This window comes from Diplodia corticola, assembly GCF_001883845.1.
Source record: "Diplodia corticola strain CBS 112549 chromosome Unknown scaffold13, whole genome shotgun sequence".
Lineage (NCBI taxonomy): Eukaryota > Fungi > Ascomycota > Dothideomycetes > Botryosphaeriales > Botryosphaeriaceae > Diplodia > Diplodia corticola.
Window position 1 is genome coordinate 273,402 of NW_017971492.1, and position 21,033 is coordinate 294,434.

Genomic DNA, 21,033 nt, shown 5'->3' on the forward strand with positions numbered 1-21,033 from the left:
CGGCTAACGGGCGTTCCAAGTTTTGCCCATCCTTGTCTATTGAAAGCCAACAACAACGATGATTAGCCAAAGCAGTCCGTGTTGATCCAAAAGAGGTTTAGCGCGTATATATTGAGAGGGACACATACACGGTTTCCTCTGTTGATAGAACCCCTTTGAGGGTCGTCAGTGGGTCATCTTGGCCCATTGTTGCCAGTAGTACGTCAGTTGAGAGTTGAGAGCAGCTTCTCAGGAAATCCGACGAATCGACCGAGTTTCAAGAACCAAAAGCATAGTATCTCTCTCCCTGTGCAATTCCCTGTGGCATCTCCAGCTCCGATATCAGGGTAGCACTGCGCCTTGTTCCATGTACGTCAATCGTTCCACGGCGAGTAACATCCCGCGAGGCAAAAAGAAAGCAAGACACCAAAGGTTGTGGTCACACTTGCTCGAGCTGTGAATAAAAAGAACATAGACATGTGTAGTACCATAATTTAAGCGGAGATTGCCTTATCCTGATGGACATTGAGCCAAACTTTGCAAGGAGAAGGCAAGCTTTAGACAGTGGAAGCTAGATCGAGCGTAGCCGGGATTCCGGGAAGACCAACAAGTCTTGATCAGCATGACCACTCGAACCACAAGTTAATTATAAAGCGACGGCGTAGTTTCTTTTTTTTATTTTCATTTTCCTGTGGAGCTCTTTCACTCCCGGCTGGGTGTGGGCTTGCTTTTTTTTTGGTGTTGGAAGTGGGGTCAGGGTGTGATGAATTGACAGGGCTAAAACCAAAGGGAAAGAGACGGAAAGACAACATCCAGCCTACTGCAGAGTCAAGGGTAATGACACGATTGTGCCACTCGATTCTAGGGACTTCCAAAATCGACAGATTCACCGCCGGTGGCAAGCATCATCGCTTATATGAAACTGGAGCTAGAGTGCCAAAGATAGATAGCATCATCCAACCAGTCCGGCTGACCACTGTACATGTAGCCAGTCTTTGCCTATTGTCAACCTCAACTTCCTTTCACGCCGGTGGCTTGCATTCATTCGTTTATCCTCAATTACTACCATGCAAAAACCTGGCACGTATCGAATGCTTGAGGCAACGGTGTCGTACCTCAGCATCTACCAGCCCTTTCAGTCCGTCGACAGCACCATGCAAGCACTTTCAATCCACACACAATCTGCAATCTCACGGCTTATCCGTCGAGCCTGAGGTGCAGGTGATTGCCTCATCCCGCGTCGGAAAATTCGTCCTCTTTACAGCCTCAGAACCAGTTGTAGGCCCTTCTGCCTTCACAGCCCGCCCGTCACCGCCAGGATGCATCATGTCCGAGGGAAGGAAAGGCTTACGAAGGCTGGATTGCGCAGTGGTCGGCAGGTGCTCGACCATCCGATGGTCTCCGTGGCGGTCATTGAGGGCCCGGAATAGGAATTGTCGCGTGCGCAGCCCTGAACCTATACATTTGAATGGGACCGGACGTCAGAGCTGTCACCCAGATCCGACCGTCGTTCAGGAACCACCTCGTAGCAACGAGCCGACTCGAAAGGTATGGTGTTGGCGTGCGATTGCGTGGGTCGGCGGTAGCGATCAGGGTGCGCGATGAACTGGTGAAGGGGTCATGTCAATATGGCAGCAGGCTTGCGACATGTTGGGCGGCCGTTGTGGCGACAGCGTCTTGCGTGTTGCGAAGCGACTGTCGGCGGGCGGAGAGTGACGGACGGAGAGCGAGAGCGAGCGGGTCAGGTAGCGGGCAATCAGCAGAGAAGGCACGGCCAATGAGGGCACGGGCGATGAGCTTAGTCAGGAGTGCTTGCCCCCATTGAGGTTTCGAGAGCGTGCACAAAGCGCGGGTGGCCAACAAGGTGCTCAAAACTTCGTGCCTGCACCTTCCCCTTCTTCTGCTAGCGCTGCCTCGTCCGCTCGTCGCCGTCATCAGCCTCCCAGCCTTCACCCGCAACCCTCAATCCCGCAGTCGCCGACCCTCACCACGCCCGCCGAAAAAAACCGACGGGCCAAACATGGCGCTCGACAACGACACCCGCGGCTGGATCATGACCGCCATGAGCGGCATAGGTGAGTGCCCGCTGTCCCATCCGCGTCGGCGGCCAACTGCTAACTGGGCTGTTTTGTGGGGGAAAAGCATGCGTGCTCGGAGGTAAGTGCCGACTCAACCCAACTTGCCGCGCCGCTCAGCACTGATTCAGCCCGGCAGCCTCCGTCATCTGCATCGACATCGTCGTTAGGATGTTCCCCGGGAAGAAGAACTTCAGGGTCCAAGACAGCAACACCTTCCTTTCCGCCTCTCTGAGCCTGAGCTTCGGCGTCATGGTAAGACTTTTCCCGCCCAGCCTACATCATGCCACGCTGACCATGCGAAGCTGTTTTCCTCGCTGTATAGCATGCTTCCCTCTGCCAAGAACTCGCTGCAGAAGGGCGGCCACTCACCCAAGGCTGCAGCATGGATCCTCATCGCCTGCTTCCTCGGCGGCGTCATTGGCATCCAACTGGTCTCGCGAGTCATCCATCACTTCATACCCTCCCACATCGTCGACTGTGACCATACTCATGGCGACGAGGAGTCGCCAGAGCATGACCATGACTTCGACAAGGCCTCGCCAGCTCATGAAGATGACGAAGATGAACACAATGCCCACCAACACCCTGTGCTGCCCAACAGTGCCGCAGTCAGCTTTGACGCTTCCGCGAACAGCGACATGGTGAACAGCACCGACTCTTTCCAGCCCCACAGAGACTACCCTTCCGCTCGGAGGCCGTCTTTCCCAGCCCAGTTAGCCCGCAAAGCTTCGAAAATTGTGCTGAGGGCAAAATCCCATTGCGATGAGGTCGGTCCCTGCCACGGCTTCACTGACCCCTGCGGCTCCGAATGTTTCAAGATCGTCCAAGCCAGAGGAGGCACCCGAGCTCCCATCCATACATGGCCGCGCCAGCCCGGCGTGGCCAGGAGCGTCACCGCACCGCACACCAGCAGCACGTTGCACTCTGAGCGCCAGCCCTTGCTTTCGCACACCCAGGAGAACGAGGGGCCAGACTATAGGACCCTGTCATCGACCGCCTCCCACGGACGCACAAACGGCTTCTCGAAACCACGGAGCACTCGTTCGACACACTCAACTCACGATCATCACGATCATGACGACCATCACCATCACCCTGGCCACCACGATGACGACCATCACCATGATTCGCACGAGCAAAGCCATCACCACCACCACGTTCCAACCAATGCCTTCATGTCCATCGGTCTCCAGACATCCCTCGCCATTGCCCTCCATAAGCTTCCTGAAGGTTTCATCACCTACGCCACCAACCACGCAAACCCACGGCTTGGTTTCGCCGTTTTCTTGGCTCTCTTCATCCACAACATCACCGAAGGTTTCGCCATGGCTTTGCCCCTCTATCTTGCCATCAACAGCAGATGGAAAGCCATGGTGATCAGCAGTATCCTCGGTGGCGCAAGCCAGCCTCTTGGCGCGGGTGTAGCTGCTCTGTGGTTTAGGATCGCGGGCCACACCGGCATCGGGGAGCCCGGCGAATCGGTGTATGGAGGCATGTTCGCTGTCACTGGTAAGTCTCATTCATCACAATCGTCCTTCCCCCTGCATCTTTGTAGCTGACTCTTATGTTCTCGTGTAGCTGGCGTCATGACGTCTGTAGCGCTACAACTGTTTCAAGAGAGCATAGCCTTGACCCATAGCCGCAACCTTTGTATGATATTTGCATTCGTGGGAATGGGAATCCTGGGCATCAGTTCTGCTTTGACGGCATAGTGTGGTGCGTCGGTCAGTCTTTGCATTGAGCTAGCGCGCTGTACGTTGTTAGCGGCGTATAAATGGGAGGCTGGCGATCTGGGCTATGTATTTCTTCGCTTTTGGAATTGAGGTGTCCATTTCGAGTTTATCATTACTCACTTTTGCGCCTTTGGATATGGTGGTTGTTACGCCGTGGCGGTTCTTGCCGGGCACATGGCCCTTGCATGCTTCTCCTGCATATAAACCCGCTCCTCGTTCGTCCCAGACCACGGCAATCAACTTGACTTCGGCGTTCGCCTGGGCCTTGGGTCTGGGTCTGGGTCTGTATTCACTGGGGCCCTCGGGGGATCTTTCAACACGAGGTTTCCGATGCGACTTTCGTTCCTTCGTCATACGTTGCACACATTCCGCGAAATGACAATCGATGTTGATAGTGATGTTGATGAAGTGCATCACTCTTCCCTTTCAATGTGCCTTTTTTCATACACGGTTCAGCGGAGTTGGACTTCAACAACATCACTGTCGAATGCTGAGGTTCAACTTCAGCGTGTGCGTGTGTGCGTGTGTGGAACTGACGTATCCACTGCCGACCGACAGGCACACCGAACGCAGGAATAGACTGGGTAGGTTTCCACTTCAAAAGCGAGTGTAATTCACTCTTTCATTCCAGGCAGGAAGTAAGCCTCCACGAAAGTGTGTGTTGTTCCTTCAGGAGGCAGTGCGGTAGGGTTGTGGCCGTTTATTGTGATGGGCGGTGATTGGATGGTTATTATGAGTCGTGGTTTAATTGCAGGTGAGCCCGTGGGGTCACATGGATGGTCGTGGGAGTGAATGAGCGTGGCATATGTGTGTGTCTCGTGGGGTGCGGAACTGCAAAGGGCAATGCAGGGGCACCGTTGCTGCGCGTGGGGCAGGTGGTCTGGTGCGGGGAGGCCGGGTCATGGCGGCGGCGGCGGCAGCTGTTGTGGAAGTGGGAGGTGGTGCGTAGGTGGTTTTAAAAAGTGGGGGGGAGGGGGTTTGGACAAAGGGATGGTTTGTGGAAGTCGGACGATAGTGGTTTGTCGATTTAAGACAGCAGGTTCAGAGTCTTGACTTTGGCTCGTTTAGGGTGACAGGCACTTCGAGATGATTACTTCCGGGTGGTTGGTTGCGAAGCTCAGTCTCAATAGCTCATCACTTTCAGGAAATGCTGGCGCTCGGTATCTCACTGTAATGAGGATCCGCATGGTTGGTTGCTCCGCGTCCATCAGCGTCTGATTGACGAGTGACAGGTCATTTAACTTCATACAAAATGGCTGTTGAGCGGATTCGAGATCACCCGTCAGGGATATCAGCTTCCTTCTTCACACACTGCGCAGAGTATAGCTTACGGTAGTGTGTTTTACTATCAGATTTCTTGGTGTAACAGACCGAATCGCTTGAGTAAAAGAAGGGCGGGAGGCTACGGGGGACAGGCTATATATACAAAACAAACGGGAGGAGGTGTGTTGGCTAGGCATATCGAGAAAAACGCACGTCTCTAGTCATGTGCGAGCTGTGATGGTAGTATCACGTCCAAAAGTGTCTTCAACTTCCCACGTGAGTAAGTAAGTCTGCGTTTCTGGGGTTACAAATCTGTACATGTCACATTCTTTTTGGACCTGCCGGATGGTATTTTAGCATTTATACATGGCCCAGCTTGTATCTACCTGGGCTGGGAACCTGGATCCAAGAAACTTGTCACTCTCCTCGGCGTATCTAATCGTGACTTGAAGCTGGCATCTGGCACGGCCCAATTCGCTGTTGTTCACTTACAATAACTGGTTTCCAAGCTCATTATCATGGGGATACGCTGATGGTCAGAGAGTATGGACGAGAAGTCAAACTGGAATTGTAGAGGATCCACTTCCGTACAGCTTAGGCTTCACAAATACGGCGCAGCTGATGGGTTCGTAAAGGCTCCTTTGTATTCACTCCAAGGATACCAGCGGCTGTTCTTCGTTCGGCGAGCCTGAAAAATCACGAAGTCTGTAGAACTAGGTAATGATATGGTCAGCTATGATTGTGTGACCTCAATATTCCGTACAGATTACTGTTGCTCAGGATTTGCCAATGTTCAGAGTTAGGTTCCTCAGAGACCGGATGTATTCGAACAAGACTATTCACGGGACCCCGGACCACTGGCCATCAAGTCGACCACGTGCCTCAATTGCACTTTCGAAATGGCAGACTCCGTAGCATAAACGATTATCGAATTTTTATAATTCATCCAACGCACAAGCTGGTTGCCGTTGAATTGCACACAACGGAGGACCCGGTGCCAAATCTCGAAGGAAAGCACCTTCCGCCAGCACCGATACAGCCTTTCATCATCATAAAACAGCGCTGTCCATTATCAATAAGCCATGAAAATAGTGCCGTGCATTCCTTTTAAAGGCTCTTACACCACAAGCGCTAGCCCATGTAAACTGGCAGAAAGCCGACGCCGAAGCCGCCGCAGTTCTAGGAAGTTTAATTATGGAAAGAAGTGCATTGTTTACCTAGCGTTGAAAATAAAATACACAGTGGGCACTTGTCCTATTGGGAGCCGGGTTGATTCCCTGGAAACCGCCACTGCGTTGAAGGGTTTATAAGGACTGGTAGAGATCTAAGAAGACAGTTGGGCACGAGTGAGGGAGATATGTTTCATACGTGGGAAAGTATGCACGTGTATGAAGATGGCAGTTCACATGACTGGTGATCTGGGTCTGTGCGGTACTGTTCTTTGGATGACGGATCTGACACCGTCTAGCAAAAGCGCACTCTTTCCCTTTTGAGGTATCGTAGCAGACATGACCTAAAATGGTAAGTGATGTTGGCTGCAGCACGACCTAGTGAGACCTGTTCAGGACGGTCAAGATCCTTTTGCAGCCATGGTGCGATGCTCTTACACGAAGGATCTGCACCACCTCCAGCGAGCAACGTTTCTCGATGTTCTACATTGAGTGGTTGGCCTTTGTCCGCTGCCTCATGCAGCCCTTCGGCAAAGCCACTCTCTGACAGAACACGACAGCCTACAGCTCCACCCAAAGTCCAAGCGCCCCTACATCCAGGCGAGCTTCAGGACCTCACAGCACCAGTGTCTCGAAACCCGACGCACTTCATCTGCAACGGTATTCCCCGCCGCCCGCAGACATCGAAGGCACGTCGAACAACTCACCTTCCCCTCCATCCTTGCATCCCCGTTGCAGAAAAGGGAAAAAGCGCAAAGCGCCGCATCAGCAGCAGCAGCAACAGCAGCAGCAGCATTGCCAGCGAGACGCGCTTCCACCCACCTTCTAGTCCCCTCCTCCGCCCACCCCTGCCACCGCTCCTCTTCCTCCACGTCGCCCTGCAGATCCACCGCCCTTCGACAGCTGCATATGCCCGCCTCAGAAGTTCGTTTCATCACTCACCGCGAAAACCACCCATCCACACAATCCCCAGTTCTTCAGCGCAACGCAACCCCACTTCATCACACCACACCCACATCACCCGAACAAAACCCACACCTGCACACTGCAAAGTAGTCTCAAAGCATGTATGTAGGCAAAAGAAAAAGGAAAGGAAAAAAAAGAAAACCAGCGAACAACAACGACAAACACCCCTCCTCCCACACACCAGCAAAAAAAAAAACCGGCCCGCTGGCATGGAGGGGCCCAAGGCGCGGCTCACCTTCCCGTTGCGGCAACAGATCGCTGCGGGTTTTGGGAAGAGACAGCTGGTTGCTGCGTTTCGGCCATCGGTGGTCGGAAGATCGCCTGTACAGCGCCGATGCGCATATCGAGGTTAGGGGAGCCAATAGGGGTTGAGGCCGGATTGCTGGGTTGTCGTTTGCTGCAGGTGCATGGGTTGTCGAGCTGAGCTGGCGATGCAGGCAGCTTTTGTCTCTTTTTTTTCTTTTTTTTTTGCCTGCGCGCAGCGGCGGTTGCCCGGCGCCGGAGGGAGGGAGCTGGGAGGGGGGGGCTCGGATGAATCGAAGGGCAGCATGATGGAAGCGAGAGAGCGTGGGTAAAATGCGTTGTACCCACAAAAGCCCGGTGCCTCAGGCTGCCTGCGGCCGGCGGGCGGCGGAAGTTTAGGTAAAGAGAGCAAAGAAAAAAAAAATAGACCGGATGGCGGGCTCGACGAGAGGGTGCAGAAAGCAGCAGTGGGGGAGGGGAAAAAAGGAAACATAGGGGAATGGATGGTCAATGGGCAAAAAAAGAAATCATAGTGTGGTTGTAGTCCCACTGGGCTGGTTCTTTTGTTAGATTGGGTTCTCTTCACGATGCTTGCTGTACATGTTGGCAGCTGGAGAACTTACGATCGAACCCAGGACCTTTCGCGCTCCAAGAAGTCGCTCTGGGAACCAGAGAAATTGCTGTGAAGCGAACGTCATGCCGCTAGACCATAGGACTTGAGATGATGATGTAAGCATTGACCGGTCGCCATTATCATGACAAAGTTGTTGCGTTTGGGCTGGCGGCGAACATCACGACCGAAACGAAAGGGGTTGACTGACGACACATCAATTTGGCGTTAAATTCCGGGGTCAACGAACATCACCGCGACGGATTTAGAAACGACTGAGTCGCGGCTGGCGCACAGATGGGCTGCAGCCGGGGACGTTGCGGTCGAGGTAAAACAACTGCTTCGGTCTGGTGGGTTAGGGTTCCGGATTAAAGCAGCCGTTGCGACAAGCGGCGTCATGGAGCATGGCACTCCAGCCTCGGGCTGCTGACTGATTGGCTTGCATGAGAAGGATCCGGCGGGGTGGGTGGTTATTGCATGCAAATTTCTAGTAAATTGAGGCGTCTAAGCTCTCCCATCCGCCGTGCGCAGAACGAGGCGGGTGTGTTCCCAACGCCGCGGTCGTTGCTGCATCGTCTCGCGCTCGGGACAGCCTGCGCAGGGACAGAGGGGCCCGCGGTCCGAGGACGCCAAGCTGGTGAAGGATGCTGGACGCCGCGGACATGCCCATGGCTGTTTCAAAGGCTGAGGGTCTGGGGTCGTTGTATAACGATGGCGCTGGCAGCTTTGGGACGATTCGAGTCCGTAGCGCGTACCTGGCGGAGAGGAGCGCCGGGTACCTGGAAATGAATGATTGGACCAATGCTGGATCTCGCGGCAAGCAAATAGCCGAGAGCGTGTCGCGAGCCTATCTGCGAAGCGGTGCAGGCGGATGCGGCGCGCGCACTGTGGCACGGCGGCCCCCAGGCCTGCGTAGCTTATCGACGCGAGCCTCGCTCGCCGCGCTCGTCACGGCTGCTGGCTGCTGGCTGCTGGCCACTGGCGCGCGCATTCAGGAGTTTTGATGACGGGCTGCGCGACCCCTGCTCGAATACGGCAGATTGCCCAGATGCAGGCGCGTGGCGCCGGCGCTCCGTGTGACTTGCGGGCGCGCGGCCGGCTCGTTATTGGCTTCGTGCCGCCCAGGCCTTAAAATACAGCCGCCAACGCTGATCAGCCTCTGGCCCAGCTGCAGTGCGCCGCGACGATCACGGCGCGTCCTGACTCTGCCTGCGCAGACGCAACGGCGCAACGGCGAGCGCGCTGGACGGCCAGGCGGACAGCTGGGCGCTGCAGGCGTGCAGGCGTGCAGGCGTGCTGGCGTGCTGGCGGCGCGCGCTGCGAAGGCCGAAGGCGGCCGGCTGCACGCTGGCCGGCTCGCGCGTGTCCAAACCGCGGCCGCCAAAGCGGCCGGGGCGCTCATTCGCCGGGGCGATCCAATAGCGTCGCGCATGGCAGCTCGTCGTCGCTCAATCCACAAGCTCCCCGGGCCCGCAACTTACCAGATGCCAGCCTGCGTGTGCCCGCCCTGATTGCTGCGCACCTCACTTCCGCAGAGAGGCCGCTCCCAGCCTAGACTCTCCAGCGGCAGTTGCCCCGAAGCCGCCCGTGGCCCACGCCCAAGAGTCAGCCTCTCGCCCTGCCCTGCACTCACGCTGCTGCACCCTCCCCTACCTTGCCGCTCCTAGCTGCCACCGCCGTGCTGCCCTCGCCCATCCCACGAGACCGAACGAAAGCTCACCGTTTCGTCATCGCTCGCTGCCCGCCCAGGCCCGCGCGAAGACCCAGCCGCCCGTGACTGGCGGCGACTCTCATTTCGGTTAGCGAACGACTCACGGAGTATCCCAGCCAGCCTCCCAACCCATCTAGCCTGCGCAGCGACTGCCATCACTCTTCCTCCCCCGGCTCCCCTCGACGCTCTGAAGCGAGACCATACACAAACGCCCGGCCGAAGCTGCAGCGCAGGACAGCACCCGCAGCGCGCGCGACGACAAGCCTCCGCTCCCACCGTCCTCGTCCGAAACGCCCACCGCTCCGCCCGGCTTGCTGCTTTTGGAAGCTCGCAACTCGCCCATTCACGCCTTGACGCGCCAGCCCCAAGGAGAGCGCCATCGCTCCTCCTCGTCCTCGTCCTCGTCCGCTCACGCGCCTGACAATACCGCGAGGCCTCCTCACCTAGAGGCGTCCGTTGCCCCACATGAGCCAAGACGCCGTGCGGTCGTCCGCAGATCCGTCGACTGCTGTGCAGAAGCCGGCAGCGAACGACAATGGCGAGGCGATAGCGCCGCACTCGAACGGTAACAGTACGACTCCCGCTCTCACCTCTCCGCCCATCAAGGCCCCCGGCCTCGCACGTCCCGCCCGTCGCAGCACGCTAACCGTCGTCTCAGCGACCGCAGGCGCCGCCCCTACCTCGTCGTCGAACAACGCTGCTGGATCAACGTCGGAACAAGCCGCTGGTGCCGGAAACGAGCCCAAGAGAAAGCCTTCCTTCCTCGACGTGCCACACTCGAATTCGCAGACCGGCGAGGAGGCTGCGGCAAGCGGATCGGGACTGAGCGGAGCGACCGCAAGTGAGGGGGCTGAGAGCGTAGGACGGGGCTCGAAGCGTAGCTTTTTGGGCAAGAGGCGTGCTGGGAGCACTGCGAGCAGCAAGCGCTCCCATAAGGCGCGTGCCGCGGCAAGCGAGAAGGCTCCTGAGAATGCGCAAGCAGTTGGCGCGGCTGGTTCTGCCCCTCAGGCCCAGCCCAAGAAAAAGAGCGGTGTTTCGAGGATTTTGCTGATACTCAACTGCTGCGGCGTGCCGGAGAAGGGCAATGTGGTCGGACAGGAGGAGTCCCCCGAGGCACCCAAGAAGGCTACCAAGCTACGCTCGGTTCGCAAGCAATCTGCGCCGGCCACCCCGGCAAAGAAGGACGGGAGCGCCGCAGAGTCGAGCAACGCCGACTTGAAGGAACCCATTGAAGAGAAGGCTGGCAAATCTACGGAGGCAGGAGGGCCTGTGAAGGACTTTGAGAAGCAACCGTTGTCAGGAGACGCGTCGGCGGATAAGCCCATTCTGGACGCTCCCGCGGCCTCGTCTCAAGAAAAGAGCACTCTGGATCAACCGCTTCCTCCTGTTCCCCAGGCTGACCGGCTGGATACCTCGGCCGCTGCTGAGAACGGCCCCCAAGTCAATGTCCAGGCCCCCACGCCGGTTGCGCCCTCGGAGGAACAAGCGATTACCGACAGGACTCCTGAACAAGAGGCGCGGGATGCGGATATCGAGATGACGGACGCAGGCCCATCGATACCAATCGCCGCCAACGAGGTCCCCATGACCGAGGAGAGCGGTGAGCCCGTGCAGCAGGATGCAGCTCCGACTAAGATTGACCTCCCGCCGCCCCCGCCGCTCGTGGATCGCCAGGCTCAGACTGCTCCTCCTGCTGCAACCACCCCTCAGAGCCAGGATAGCTCTCTTGCCGTTACTCCCGCAGAGCCCCCGCAAAAGTGGCTCCTGCCACCCATCAGGCCCGAGTTCAAGGGAAAGAAGTGCTTGGTCCTGGACCTGGACGAGACTCTTGTCCACAGCAGCTTCAAGGTAAACTGGCTTCTCCTTTTCGCTGCGCCGCATATGCTGACTCGGTACAGATCTTGCACCAGGCCGACTTCACGATTCCAGTGGAGATTGAGGGACAGTACCACAACGTTTACGTCATCAAGCGCCCCGGTGTCGATGCCTTTATGAAACGTGTCGGTGAGCTATACGAGGTCGTTGTTTTCACTGCTTCAGTATCAAAGGTAAGTCTGTGCATTTCCCCCCCTCTTGCCCCACCATGCTGATGCAGGCTAGTATGGCGATCCGCTCCTTGATCAACTCGATATCCACGGCGTGGTCCACCACCGTCTGTTCCGAGAGAGCTGTTATAACCACCAGGGCAACTATGTGAAGGCAAGTATCATGCGTCATTCGAGCGTCACTGCGGACTGACTTGTGCGGCAGGATCTTTCTCAAGTGGGCCGCGACCTGAAGGAGACGATCATCATTGACAACTCGCCGACTTCGTACATCTTCCACCCCCAACACGCCGTCCCGATTAGCAGTTGGTTTTCTGATGCACATGACAATGAGCTCTTGGATCTCATCCCTGTACTGGAGGACCTCGCTGGCCAACAAGTCAGCGATGTCAGCTTAGTGCTGGATGTGGCCTTGTGAGTTGTATAAAAAATGTTAGCATCAGATGCTACTGAGAGTGGCATAGGTTTGCCCAAGCGGGCGAGATACACAAGGGCTGGGTCAAGGCCCAACGCGCAAAGAAAGCGGCGCGTTGGATTCAAGATGTGCCTGTGGAGGGCCTGCCCGCTCTCGCAGAGCTTGCCTAAGCCCTCGTGGCCAGTGTCTCTCGACGAGTTCTCAGCAGTGAAACTCAGCGTCGCTCTGGTGTCCATCCTTTCCACCACCTTCCCGATACACCCTCTGGTGCACCTTATGCGGACGCATCGGCGCTTAGACTTGTACTGTTTAATCCCTGTAATCGGCATGACTGGAGAACGGCTTTGGTTCCTGGAGAACGATTTCTACGCCTTCAAAACTGCGGTCCGACACGATTGACGGCCTGCCCAGCAACCAGCTCCGCGGACACCTGTCGATACAGAATGGCCATTTGAGACCGGACACAAAAGTTTTGGAGGACGGCACAGAGCAAAACGGGCGTTACTGTTTCTTTCTTTCTGCGTTGCCTTTTTCGCTTTCGCGCGTTTCGCTGTCCTGGAAGGGGCCTTGCATACACTGATTCTCTTTTCTTTCTTGGCTAGCATTGCGGAGCATTGACCTTGGCAGACTCACAATTTTCTTACATTTCGATCCCCACTCTTCTTTTCATCGTGGCGCCTTTTACGGAAGGCCGCACACCTTCATCTTTTCTTGAAACCCGCCTTTTTCGATTCCTCCAAGCGAGAGAAAGAGATAGCCATCACCACCCGACCAACACCACTTTCCTTTGTTGCTCACTCTTTTTCTTCTTGCACACTTACAATACTTCTCGACACCAGATCGTTTTCCTTTCCTCCGTTTCTCGGCCTTGCCATCGTTCCCTGCTTTTTTTTTTTCTTTTCCTTTTATTCCCTGCTGCAGTTGTTGTTTCCTTGAACTTTTGATACCACAGGCTGTGTTGGCTTATTTGAGTGCTGCGACACCACCACATCCATCCGAAATTATAAAAAAGCTTCATTCCCTGGTTTTTTTTTCGTTTTCGTTCTACGTCAGCAAAAGAGAAGCTTTCTTTTCGCGTGCAAGCGGAGGGAGAGTGAGCAGACAAGAGGCAAATGAAGTCGTAGTAATGCACATGCATGTCACTGGGCGCAGCACGCGTGTACGCGCACACATACGCAAACGCAGAAGCCGAGAAAAGAAAGTATGCATGCACCTGTCGCCCGTTTGTCTGGCGCTTGTGCGCTCTCCAGCGGCTTGTTGGGACGTGAGGCTCGCATGGCGCATGTGTCTAGACGTAGACGGAAATGTTGCGCGTGTTGCTGCTTGTAGGACAATAGCGTAGGCATGGGGAACAGTGGCTGGACCATGATTGCATTGTTTTATACCGGGCGAATGGAATAATCAAAGAATTGATTCTACAAATGCATGCGTGCCCCGTTGCCCGGGCGGAGTGAGTGTTTGGTGTAAGACAGGCTTTCCTTGGCCGACGACAAGGTTTTACCGCATATGCAGGCACCCACGTCCAGAAATTTGGGGACGGCGGAGCTGGCAGTGGTGAGTGGGCAGGAACGCGGTCTGAAACAGACTCAAGCTATGCATGCATTTGTGCGATGCGGGAGAGCTTAATGTGCAGGGGGCGGGCCGCACGTTTGACGCATGTGCGGAGAGTGGGGATCTGGAAAAGAAGCTCTCCTGACGCTTTGCTGGCAAGGGATTGGCGGGCACTTTGTTCTGGCTCGGTCGCGGCCAACGTCATCTCCCGCGCGACCGGGGGTGGGGTGTGGCGTTGGTGGTGGTGGTGGTTGTGCTCCAAACAGCGGAGACGGAACTCGGAAAGTTACTCGTCACTTTCCTCGTGCAGTGCGGATGCCGGCCAGCCCTACGCGTGCCTTGCCGTGCCTTGCCTTGCCTTGCCTTGGGTCCCGGTTCTGCCTGGCTCGGTCTGTTCGGCTGCTGCCCTTCTGACACGGCGCATCTTCACTACTGCTTCGTGTCGTGTTGCCTGTTTGCTTGCGTTGCGATACGTGCTGTCGTCGCACATCCCGTACCCAACGATCTCCCCCACGTCACCGGTCACCACACACCCTGCACCCCGCCGTCCGTCGCGTACCCTGGTACAGCATAGCTCTTGCTTGCACTTCTTCACCGACCTCGCCCCTCGTCCCCCCCCCCTCCTCTCCCCCTCCCCCTCACAAGCCCCACGGCAACCTGCACGAAACCCCCGCCGACAAACATGACCGACGACACGCCGCCCAACGCCGCACACGACGCGCCGCACGCCATGGTCATCGACAACAACTCGGAGCGCGACGACGCGCACGACCAGCCCAGCAGCCCAGCCCGCAGCAGCAAGAGCGGCTGGGACGGCAAGCTGCGCGTCACCAAACCCTCGAAGCCCTCTCCCGTCGTCGTCAACCCCAACGTCTTCAGCGACCCGGAGCTCTCCGACGACGACGCCCCGCCGCCGGACACGATCGAGGCGGATGAAGACCTGCTGGAGGACTACGAGGAGGACGTCGACCAGATCGACCTGATCCACTGCCGCATCACGTCGATAGCGGCGCTGCGGCTGGAGCGCTTCCCGCGCGTGGAGCGCCTGTCGCTGCGCCAGAACCAGATCTCGGCGATCGACCAGTTCCCCGAGCAGCTGGGCCGGACGGTGACGGAGCTGGACCTGTACGACAATCTGATTGCGCACATCAAGGGCTTGGAGGCGTTTGTGGAGGTGGAGAATCTGGACCTGAGCTTCAACAAGATCAAGCATATCAAGAGGGTGAATCACATGAAGAAGCTGAAGGATCTGTACTTTGTGCAGAATAAGATTTCGGCGATTGAGAATCTGGAGGGGCTGGCGCAGTTGAGGAATCTGGAGCTCGGGGCGAACAGGATAAGGGTATGGTTGCGTTCCGGTCCGGTCGTGCCTCGTTGCGGTTGGTTGTTGTGTGGGTTGAGTTGTTGGGGCTGACTTGGTGTGCGCGCCGTGTAGACCATTGAGAACCTGGAGACGCTCACGAGCCTTGAGGAGCTGTGGCTGGGCAAGAACAAGATCACTGAGATCAAGGTTTGCTCTCTCCGTTCTAACCACTCCCTCCGGTTTGGACACACGTCTGACCCGCTTTCCGGCAGGGTCTCGACACGCTATCGAACCTCAAGATCCTCTCGATCCAATCCAACCGCCTCACCTCCATCACCGGGCTCGAGCAGCTCGCCAACCTCGAGGAGCTGCACATCTCGCACAACGCCCTCACGTCGACGGAGGGCGTCGAGAACAACAAGAACCTGCGCATCATCGACATCACCGGCAACCCGATCGAGCACCTGACGAACCTGGCCGGGCTGACGCTGCTCGAGGAGTTCTGGGCCAGCTACTGCCAGCTCGCCGACTTCGCCGAGATCGAGCGCGAGCTGCGCGACAAGGAGAACCTGGAGACGGTCTACTTTGAGGGCAACCCGCTGCAGACGAGGCAGCCGGCCCTGTACCGGAACAAGGTGCGCTTGGCCCTGCCGCAGGTCAAGCAGATCGACGCGAGTAAGTACTCCGATGTCTTCTGGAGGAGGGAGGCGACCGGGACGAGGAGTTTGGCGTTCATGTGATGCCTGATTTGCTTGCTCTTTGGCGTCGTTTTTCCTTTCCGTTCCTCTTTTTTTTTTTTTTTTGGTTGTCTACATTGAAAAGAGGCTTACAACACGATTTCTTTCTTCTCCGTGTCGGAAACAGCTTTCGTGAGGGTGTGATGATATATCTCTATTTTATCATACTCCGAGCAAAACGCGCACGCGTGTACGATCGACGACGACGACGACGACGACGACGACGACGGGACGACGACGATGACGATATCGGGAACGGGCGAGCCACGGCGACGGCGGGGGGCGTGGGGATTCCTACCACCACCACTACCAATGGGGCGGCGGCATTTGTTTGCAAGGAATGGGAGCTAAGTATCGAGGGATTTTTTTTGTGTTTTTTTTTTCTTCGTTCCTTGCTGATGAGTGGCTGGGTTTCGTAACGCTGGAACTGTCTTCTTCTCCTGTTTCTTTTCGGTGGCCTCCTTCGCTTGCCAAGATGATGCATTGATGGGCGTTTTCTGGGGTTCTTCACGGGCTTGCAAGGGGGTGCGGGGGAGGAGTGATGGCTGGGTCGGCGTGGGCTGGCTGGCTGGCTAGCTGGCTGGCTGGCTAGCTGGCTGGCTGGCTGGGCTTCTTGTGCGGAGCGGCGGCCCAACGTCTAGCTGAGCTTTCATATCGGTATAACCCGCGCGACGTCTTGCGGTGGGCGCGCGTAGCTAAGAAGAAGAAGGTGGGTCAGGGTCAGGGGAGGAAGGGAGAGATGAATCGCATGTCACGGCGTCTTGGGGTCATTCGCGCTCTAGAATACTCGTCATGTGTGCGATCCGTGAGGTGGGGGCCACATGCGTAGGAGTGAATGCATATAAATGAGCCTTTTTTTTTCTTCTTCTCTTTTTTCTTCGTCTTGAGAGGATCGATGTTTCCGTATCAATGCCGACAAAAAGTTGATCAGGCGCGCTGGCAACTGTAGAAGAGCCTGGAACTGTGTTGCTTCGATCGGTGCGTGGCGGAAGTCTTTCAATCGTCTTCGCTTTACTTTCCTTGCTTCCCTCTTCATTGTCGTCTCCCCTGTCTCGCAGCATCTGGAGTAGGTGTTGATGCGCTGCCTTGAGCGGTTGATGCAGGACGTCCGTTTTTTGAGCAAAGGATGCTTACCCATTTTTCGATGAGCTAGCCTTACTCACTTTTGTTTGCTTGGAGTGACCTCAACCTAAGGTTGGGGCTGCAGTCACTGAGTCTTCACGTTCTCCCTTTTCTTTTCGGCCAGTGTTGGTCATCATTGCCGTGCACCGCTAAATGCCCTCGAGAAGATCCATGGACATCATCATCATCATCGTCATCATCGTCATTCAAACATCCTGATCGTCTGTGAATGGGAGGCTATTCACAGTCACTCTTTCCTCGAGAGAACATGCACACAGAGAGAGACAAGTGCCTCACAGTCGAGTTTTTTGATGCTAGTGCCCAGGAACGCTGTCCACAAATCATAGAGTCCATCGCTCAATGTACGGCATATGAGTAATGCCGACCTTGGACTTATCCCGTGCTGTTCCTGAAAAGCGAAGCCCGGTGCATCAACTGTGCATATGCATTAGCTGTGGATGATTGCATGGTCGGCATGTCGGGCACTCTGCTGATCACACGTCTGGAACTTGCAAATGCCTAGAAGCACGTCCATATCTTCGGTCTCTTATTCTTCATTGTCGATGACATTTGATTTGGTGCATGCACTGACATCACTGCAGATTGAGTGGCGGTGTTTTCACGGCCAATGCTGGAGAACCACGACACAACTGCTCTAGGTATCGTCCTCACGCCTCAGCCGAGAGCAGATCAACACCTGAATTGCTTCATCTGTTTCAATGAATGGTTTTCAGATATGCTTCGGTCCTTGGACTGCTGCTTTATGAGATGATGTTGGTCCTCATCATGAACGGAAGTTGATGCAGTCGAGGTCCAGATTACGAACTATTGTGTGCACGGATACCAAACGAGAGGAGCGACAGTCTGTCTATCTTGTTCATATATTTCTGTGGCCACCAGTCACCACCCTCGCCATCACAAAGACTGCGACTCATGTATCTGTTCCTGGAGATCCAAGGAATTGATCTGCTTAAATGACTTCTCGGTGGGACCGACCGTGGATCCCGCCTGAACCGCTGCACGTGTATTGCGCCACTGTGAGATGGCGTGTGGCACGCTTGCGGTATGTACTTTTAAGGCGGTAGCTGTGCATGTGCATGGGATGTGAATGATCACATGGCTTCCCGTTGAAAATCGGTCAACTTGCTGTATTTTGGTTGAACTCTTTTGAATTCTCAGTCACTCCGTTCACGTTACCGGGAGTTCGGGATGATGAGTTCATGGGGAGTTTCCACTCAAGTCCCATACATTCTACAACTCGAATCCAACGTTAAAAAACACCTCGGCAGCTGGAGCACTGGATCGCGGTCTGTGGGAAGTGTATATCCTTTGCTATTCGCACCGATTGACCTCCATAATTCCATCCGCCACAGCCCCATTCGAAGCTTGAAGCCTGACAACGTACAACACTTTGGCTCCCCGGTCGAGTTAGGGCGGAAACGAACAAACAGACAGGGCCGTCAACGCTTCTGGTGGATTCTATCCCACAGCTTTGACGAATGCTGACGACCGGCGATTGCAGAAGTGAAACAGAATTACGACCCTGAAAGTGGTCCGTCGCCACTCATCGCCAGTGCAGCACGCCATCAAGCAGAGCAATCGGTGAAACCCACCATTCCCTTCCATGCTGCAGGGGTTTGGACATACCACTTCCAATCTGCAGCGCACTGTAGAATTTCCAAGGCACAGGGGAGGCCCAGTGGAGAGCTTCTTCCGAAGATGCCGTTGAGGCAAATGGACTGAACAGCCACCTGAACAAAGGGATGGAGGCGCGGGATGAGTACAACATTTAAACCCAGGGTCAGATCTGCATGCGGAGACAGTCATGCACGAGGCTTGCCAGATGCAGCGCGCGTAGCACCTGACCTGTTTGCCCAGCAGAACTTTGGCAGGCGGGACCTTCGAAAGCCATGTCACCGTGAACGTCGGGCTTTGTTACCGTAAACACAGCCACTGCAAAGTAAACAAACCGATTACGTTAGAAACAAGGAACTGAAATCTGCCTGTATTATTCATATCCGATCTATCACCCGAAGAAGGAAGACCTCGTGTGATTGAGTATTATTAATGCATACGAATTCTCAACAGCAGGAGCTGTGACTGACGCCTTGCATCAAAACACGAAAATGAGGAGGTTATATCCCGGGCAGATGTTTCACAGAGGGCAGAGGTATTGGCTCCGCACAAACAGTAGTAATGAGTCTCAATTGGTCTGGTACGTTCTTAGTACCTTTTCAACCTTCCACTATCTTCCGCAGAAGGTGGTGCGGTCAAGTAGACAACGGGAAGCAGTTAATTTATACTGAATCGGAAGGACAATGGAGATGCAGGTGTCAAAAGCAGCCGAAAGTGTGCAGTGAGAATATTGAGAAAGCAAGTGCTTCATCGAAACTTGAGGTCTCGACGAAAGAGAGGAGCGCGTTCTCACAGCAGTCAAGCTACCGTTGGTTCCTCAAGGGTGATTATCAAAATCATCACTGGAAACAAACGAGCTCAAAACATTGGGTAATGGTAAAATCTTTTTTGGAAGCAAAAGACCTCTATATCTACCTCCAAGAAGCGCCGCTTTGCTCATCATGAGGGTGAAAAAAACAAACAACAAGCCATCCCAGATAACTTAACAAGAAAAGGGGGAACAGTATTTGTACACAGACAAAGCGACTCCGTGTCAATCCAACCACGTAAATTCATGACACGCTCAACCGCTTTCGAGAGGGGAGTTTTTGTCGACACCGGCGTTTTTGACTCCATGGGAATGCATCCAGAGACCCTAAAAAAATAGAACAGTGAGAGGGAAAATAAAAAGCCCCGCTTACGTGACCGTCCAGAAACTTTATGATATGCCCCTGCTTCCTTGCGCGCGCGCGCAGCTGTCGCGTTCACCTCGTCCTTACACCATAGCATACACACATGTTTTGTTCACGGGGCCGGCCATCGGTCGTGTACTGTCGTCCTCGGATGGGTGGGGATCGGAGGGAGATGGATATTACTGGAGATCTGGGTGGTATGGCCATGGGAGCGATTCGGAGGATCAAGGATTCCGCCTCTTCCTTTACTCGAAGACAACCTTACGGACGAGCTGTCGGCGCACCCCGTTAGCAATCGACGCAAGCGGCGATTCGAAAAAAAAAAAAAGTGGAAATGAACATACCGCCCAGGTGCCGGCAGCGCCGGCGACCAGGCCGCTGGAGATGGCCATGGGCTTGAGGCCGCGGGTGCTCTTGAAGAGGGCGCCGCTCAGGGCGCCGGCGATGACGCTGTTGGTGGCGTCGTGCTTGCCGCGGTAGTAGCCGATGGTGGAGTTGAAGATGTTGTAGACCATGGCGACGATGCCGGCCGAGTTGCCGAGGAAGGGCCCGCGGCGGGTGACGGAGTTGAGGACGGCGTTGAGGCGCAGGCGCGGGGCCATCTGGGGGGTGGTCTTGTTCAGGCCTTCGGCCAGCCCCCAGGCGCCACCGAGCGTCAGGCCCGTCAGGTAGGTGGTGCCGGTGCCGTAGCACAGGTCGTCGGACCAGCCGCGCGAGGGCAGGGCGGAGCGGGCGCCGGGGAGGTCTGACAGGGCGCCCTCCTCGAGCGTCAGGTAGTCGAGCGTGTCCTTGTCCAGGCCGGCCAGCGGGTGCAGCTGCGAGGGGTCGAAGGCGGTCGACTCGTTGAGGAAGGACGACACGTCGGTGGCGGACGACGGGTCGAAGGCGGGCGGCTGCGAGTCGGCGGGCGGCGAGCCGGAGGCGGTGGTGGTGGATGCGGCCTTGCGGCCGGTCAGAGAGTCCCAGATGGTCATTGCGGCGGCGACGGTGGTGGTGATGTATGACGCGGACGAGCGATGGGGGCGGCGGAGGGCGCGCGGGGCGGGCAATGGCGCGGCGAGATGGAGCGGGGCGGGCTGGGGTCGCTCAGAGGGCCTCTGGATGGAGAGAAGGTGATGGTCTGGAGTCGCGCGCTGTCGAAGGTCGCAGCCGGGCGTCGGGGCCCCAAAATTTACTTCATCACCGCGCCAAGCCCGACCTAGCAGCCCCGGCGACAGGGATCCGCCGCCCGTTGCCGCACCAGTCCCGTGACTCCCAATTTTGCGTCCCTGCGCCCGACTCCACACCTTCGCGTTCGGCTC

At 56.0% G+C, this 21,033-nt stretch overlaps 4 protein-coding genes across 4 annotated transcripts; 3 read left to right on the forward strand and 1 right to left on the reverse strand.

Moving 5' to 3' along the window:
* Positions 1 to 1,999: 1,999 nt before the first annotated feature.
* Positions 2,000 to 3,769, forward strand: BKCO1_1300098 (zinc iron permease; the record flags this gene model as incomplete). The annotated part of the gene is made up of 4 exons (XM_020270985.1): positions 2,000 to 2,054; positions 2,194 to 2,309; positions 2,360 to 3,566; positions 3,636 to 3,769. The coding sequence occupies 4 exons, from the start codon at positions 2,000 to 2,002 to the stop codon at positions 3,767 to 3,769; spliced, it is 1,512 nt and encodes a 503-aa protein (XP_020132400.1).
* Positions 3,770 to 10,217: 6,448 nt separating this feature from the next.
* On the forward strand, positions 10,218 to 12,382 carry BKCO1_1300099 (nif-domain-containing protein; the record flags this gene model as incomplete). Its single annotated transcript, XM_020270986.1, has 5 exons — positions 10,218 to 11,600; positions 11,651 to 11,800; positions 11,853 to 11,951; positions 12,003 to 12,211; positions 12,262 to 12,382. 5 exons carry the CDS (start codon positions 10,218 to 10,220, stop codon positions 12,380 to 12,382), a joined length of 1,962 nt encoding a protein of 653 aa, XP_020132370.1.
* A 2,063-nt stretch (positions 12,383 to 14,445) lies between these two features.
* BKCO1_13000100 (protein phosphatase pp1 regulatory subunit) lies at positions 14,446 to 15,806 on the forward strand (the record flags this gene model as incomplete). Its single annotated transcript, XM_020270819.1, has 3 exons — positions 14,446 to 15,105; positions 15,199 to 15,273; positions 15,339 to 15,806. The coding sequence occupies 3 exons, from the start codon at positions 14,446 to 14,448 to the stop codon at positions 15,804 to 15,806; spliced, it is 1,203 nt and encodes a 400-aa protein (XP_020132447.1).
* A 4,171-nt stretch (positions 15,807 to 19,977) lies between these two features.
* Positions 19,978 to 20,706, reverse strand: BKCO1_13000101 (mitochondrial import inner membrane translocase subunit tim23; the record flags this gene model as incomplete). Its single annotated transcript, XM_020270820.1, has 2 exons — positions 19,978 to 20,004; positions 20,077 to 20,706. 2 exons carry the CDS (start codon positions 20,704 to 20,706, stop codon positions 19,978 to 19,980), a joined length of 657 nt encoding a protein of 218 aa, XP_020132446.1.
* Between the last annotated feature and the right edge of the window lie 327 nt (positions 20,707 to 21,033).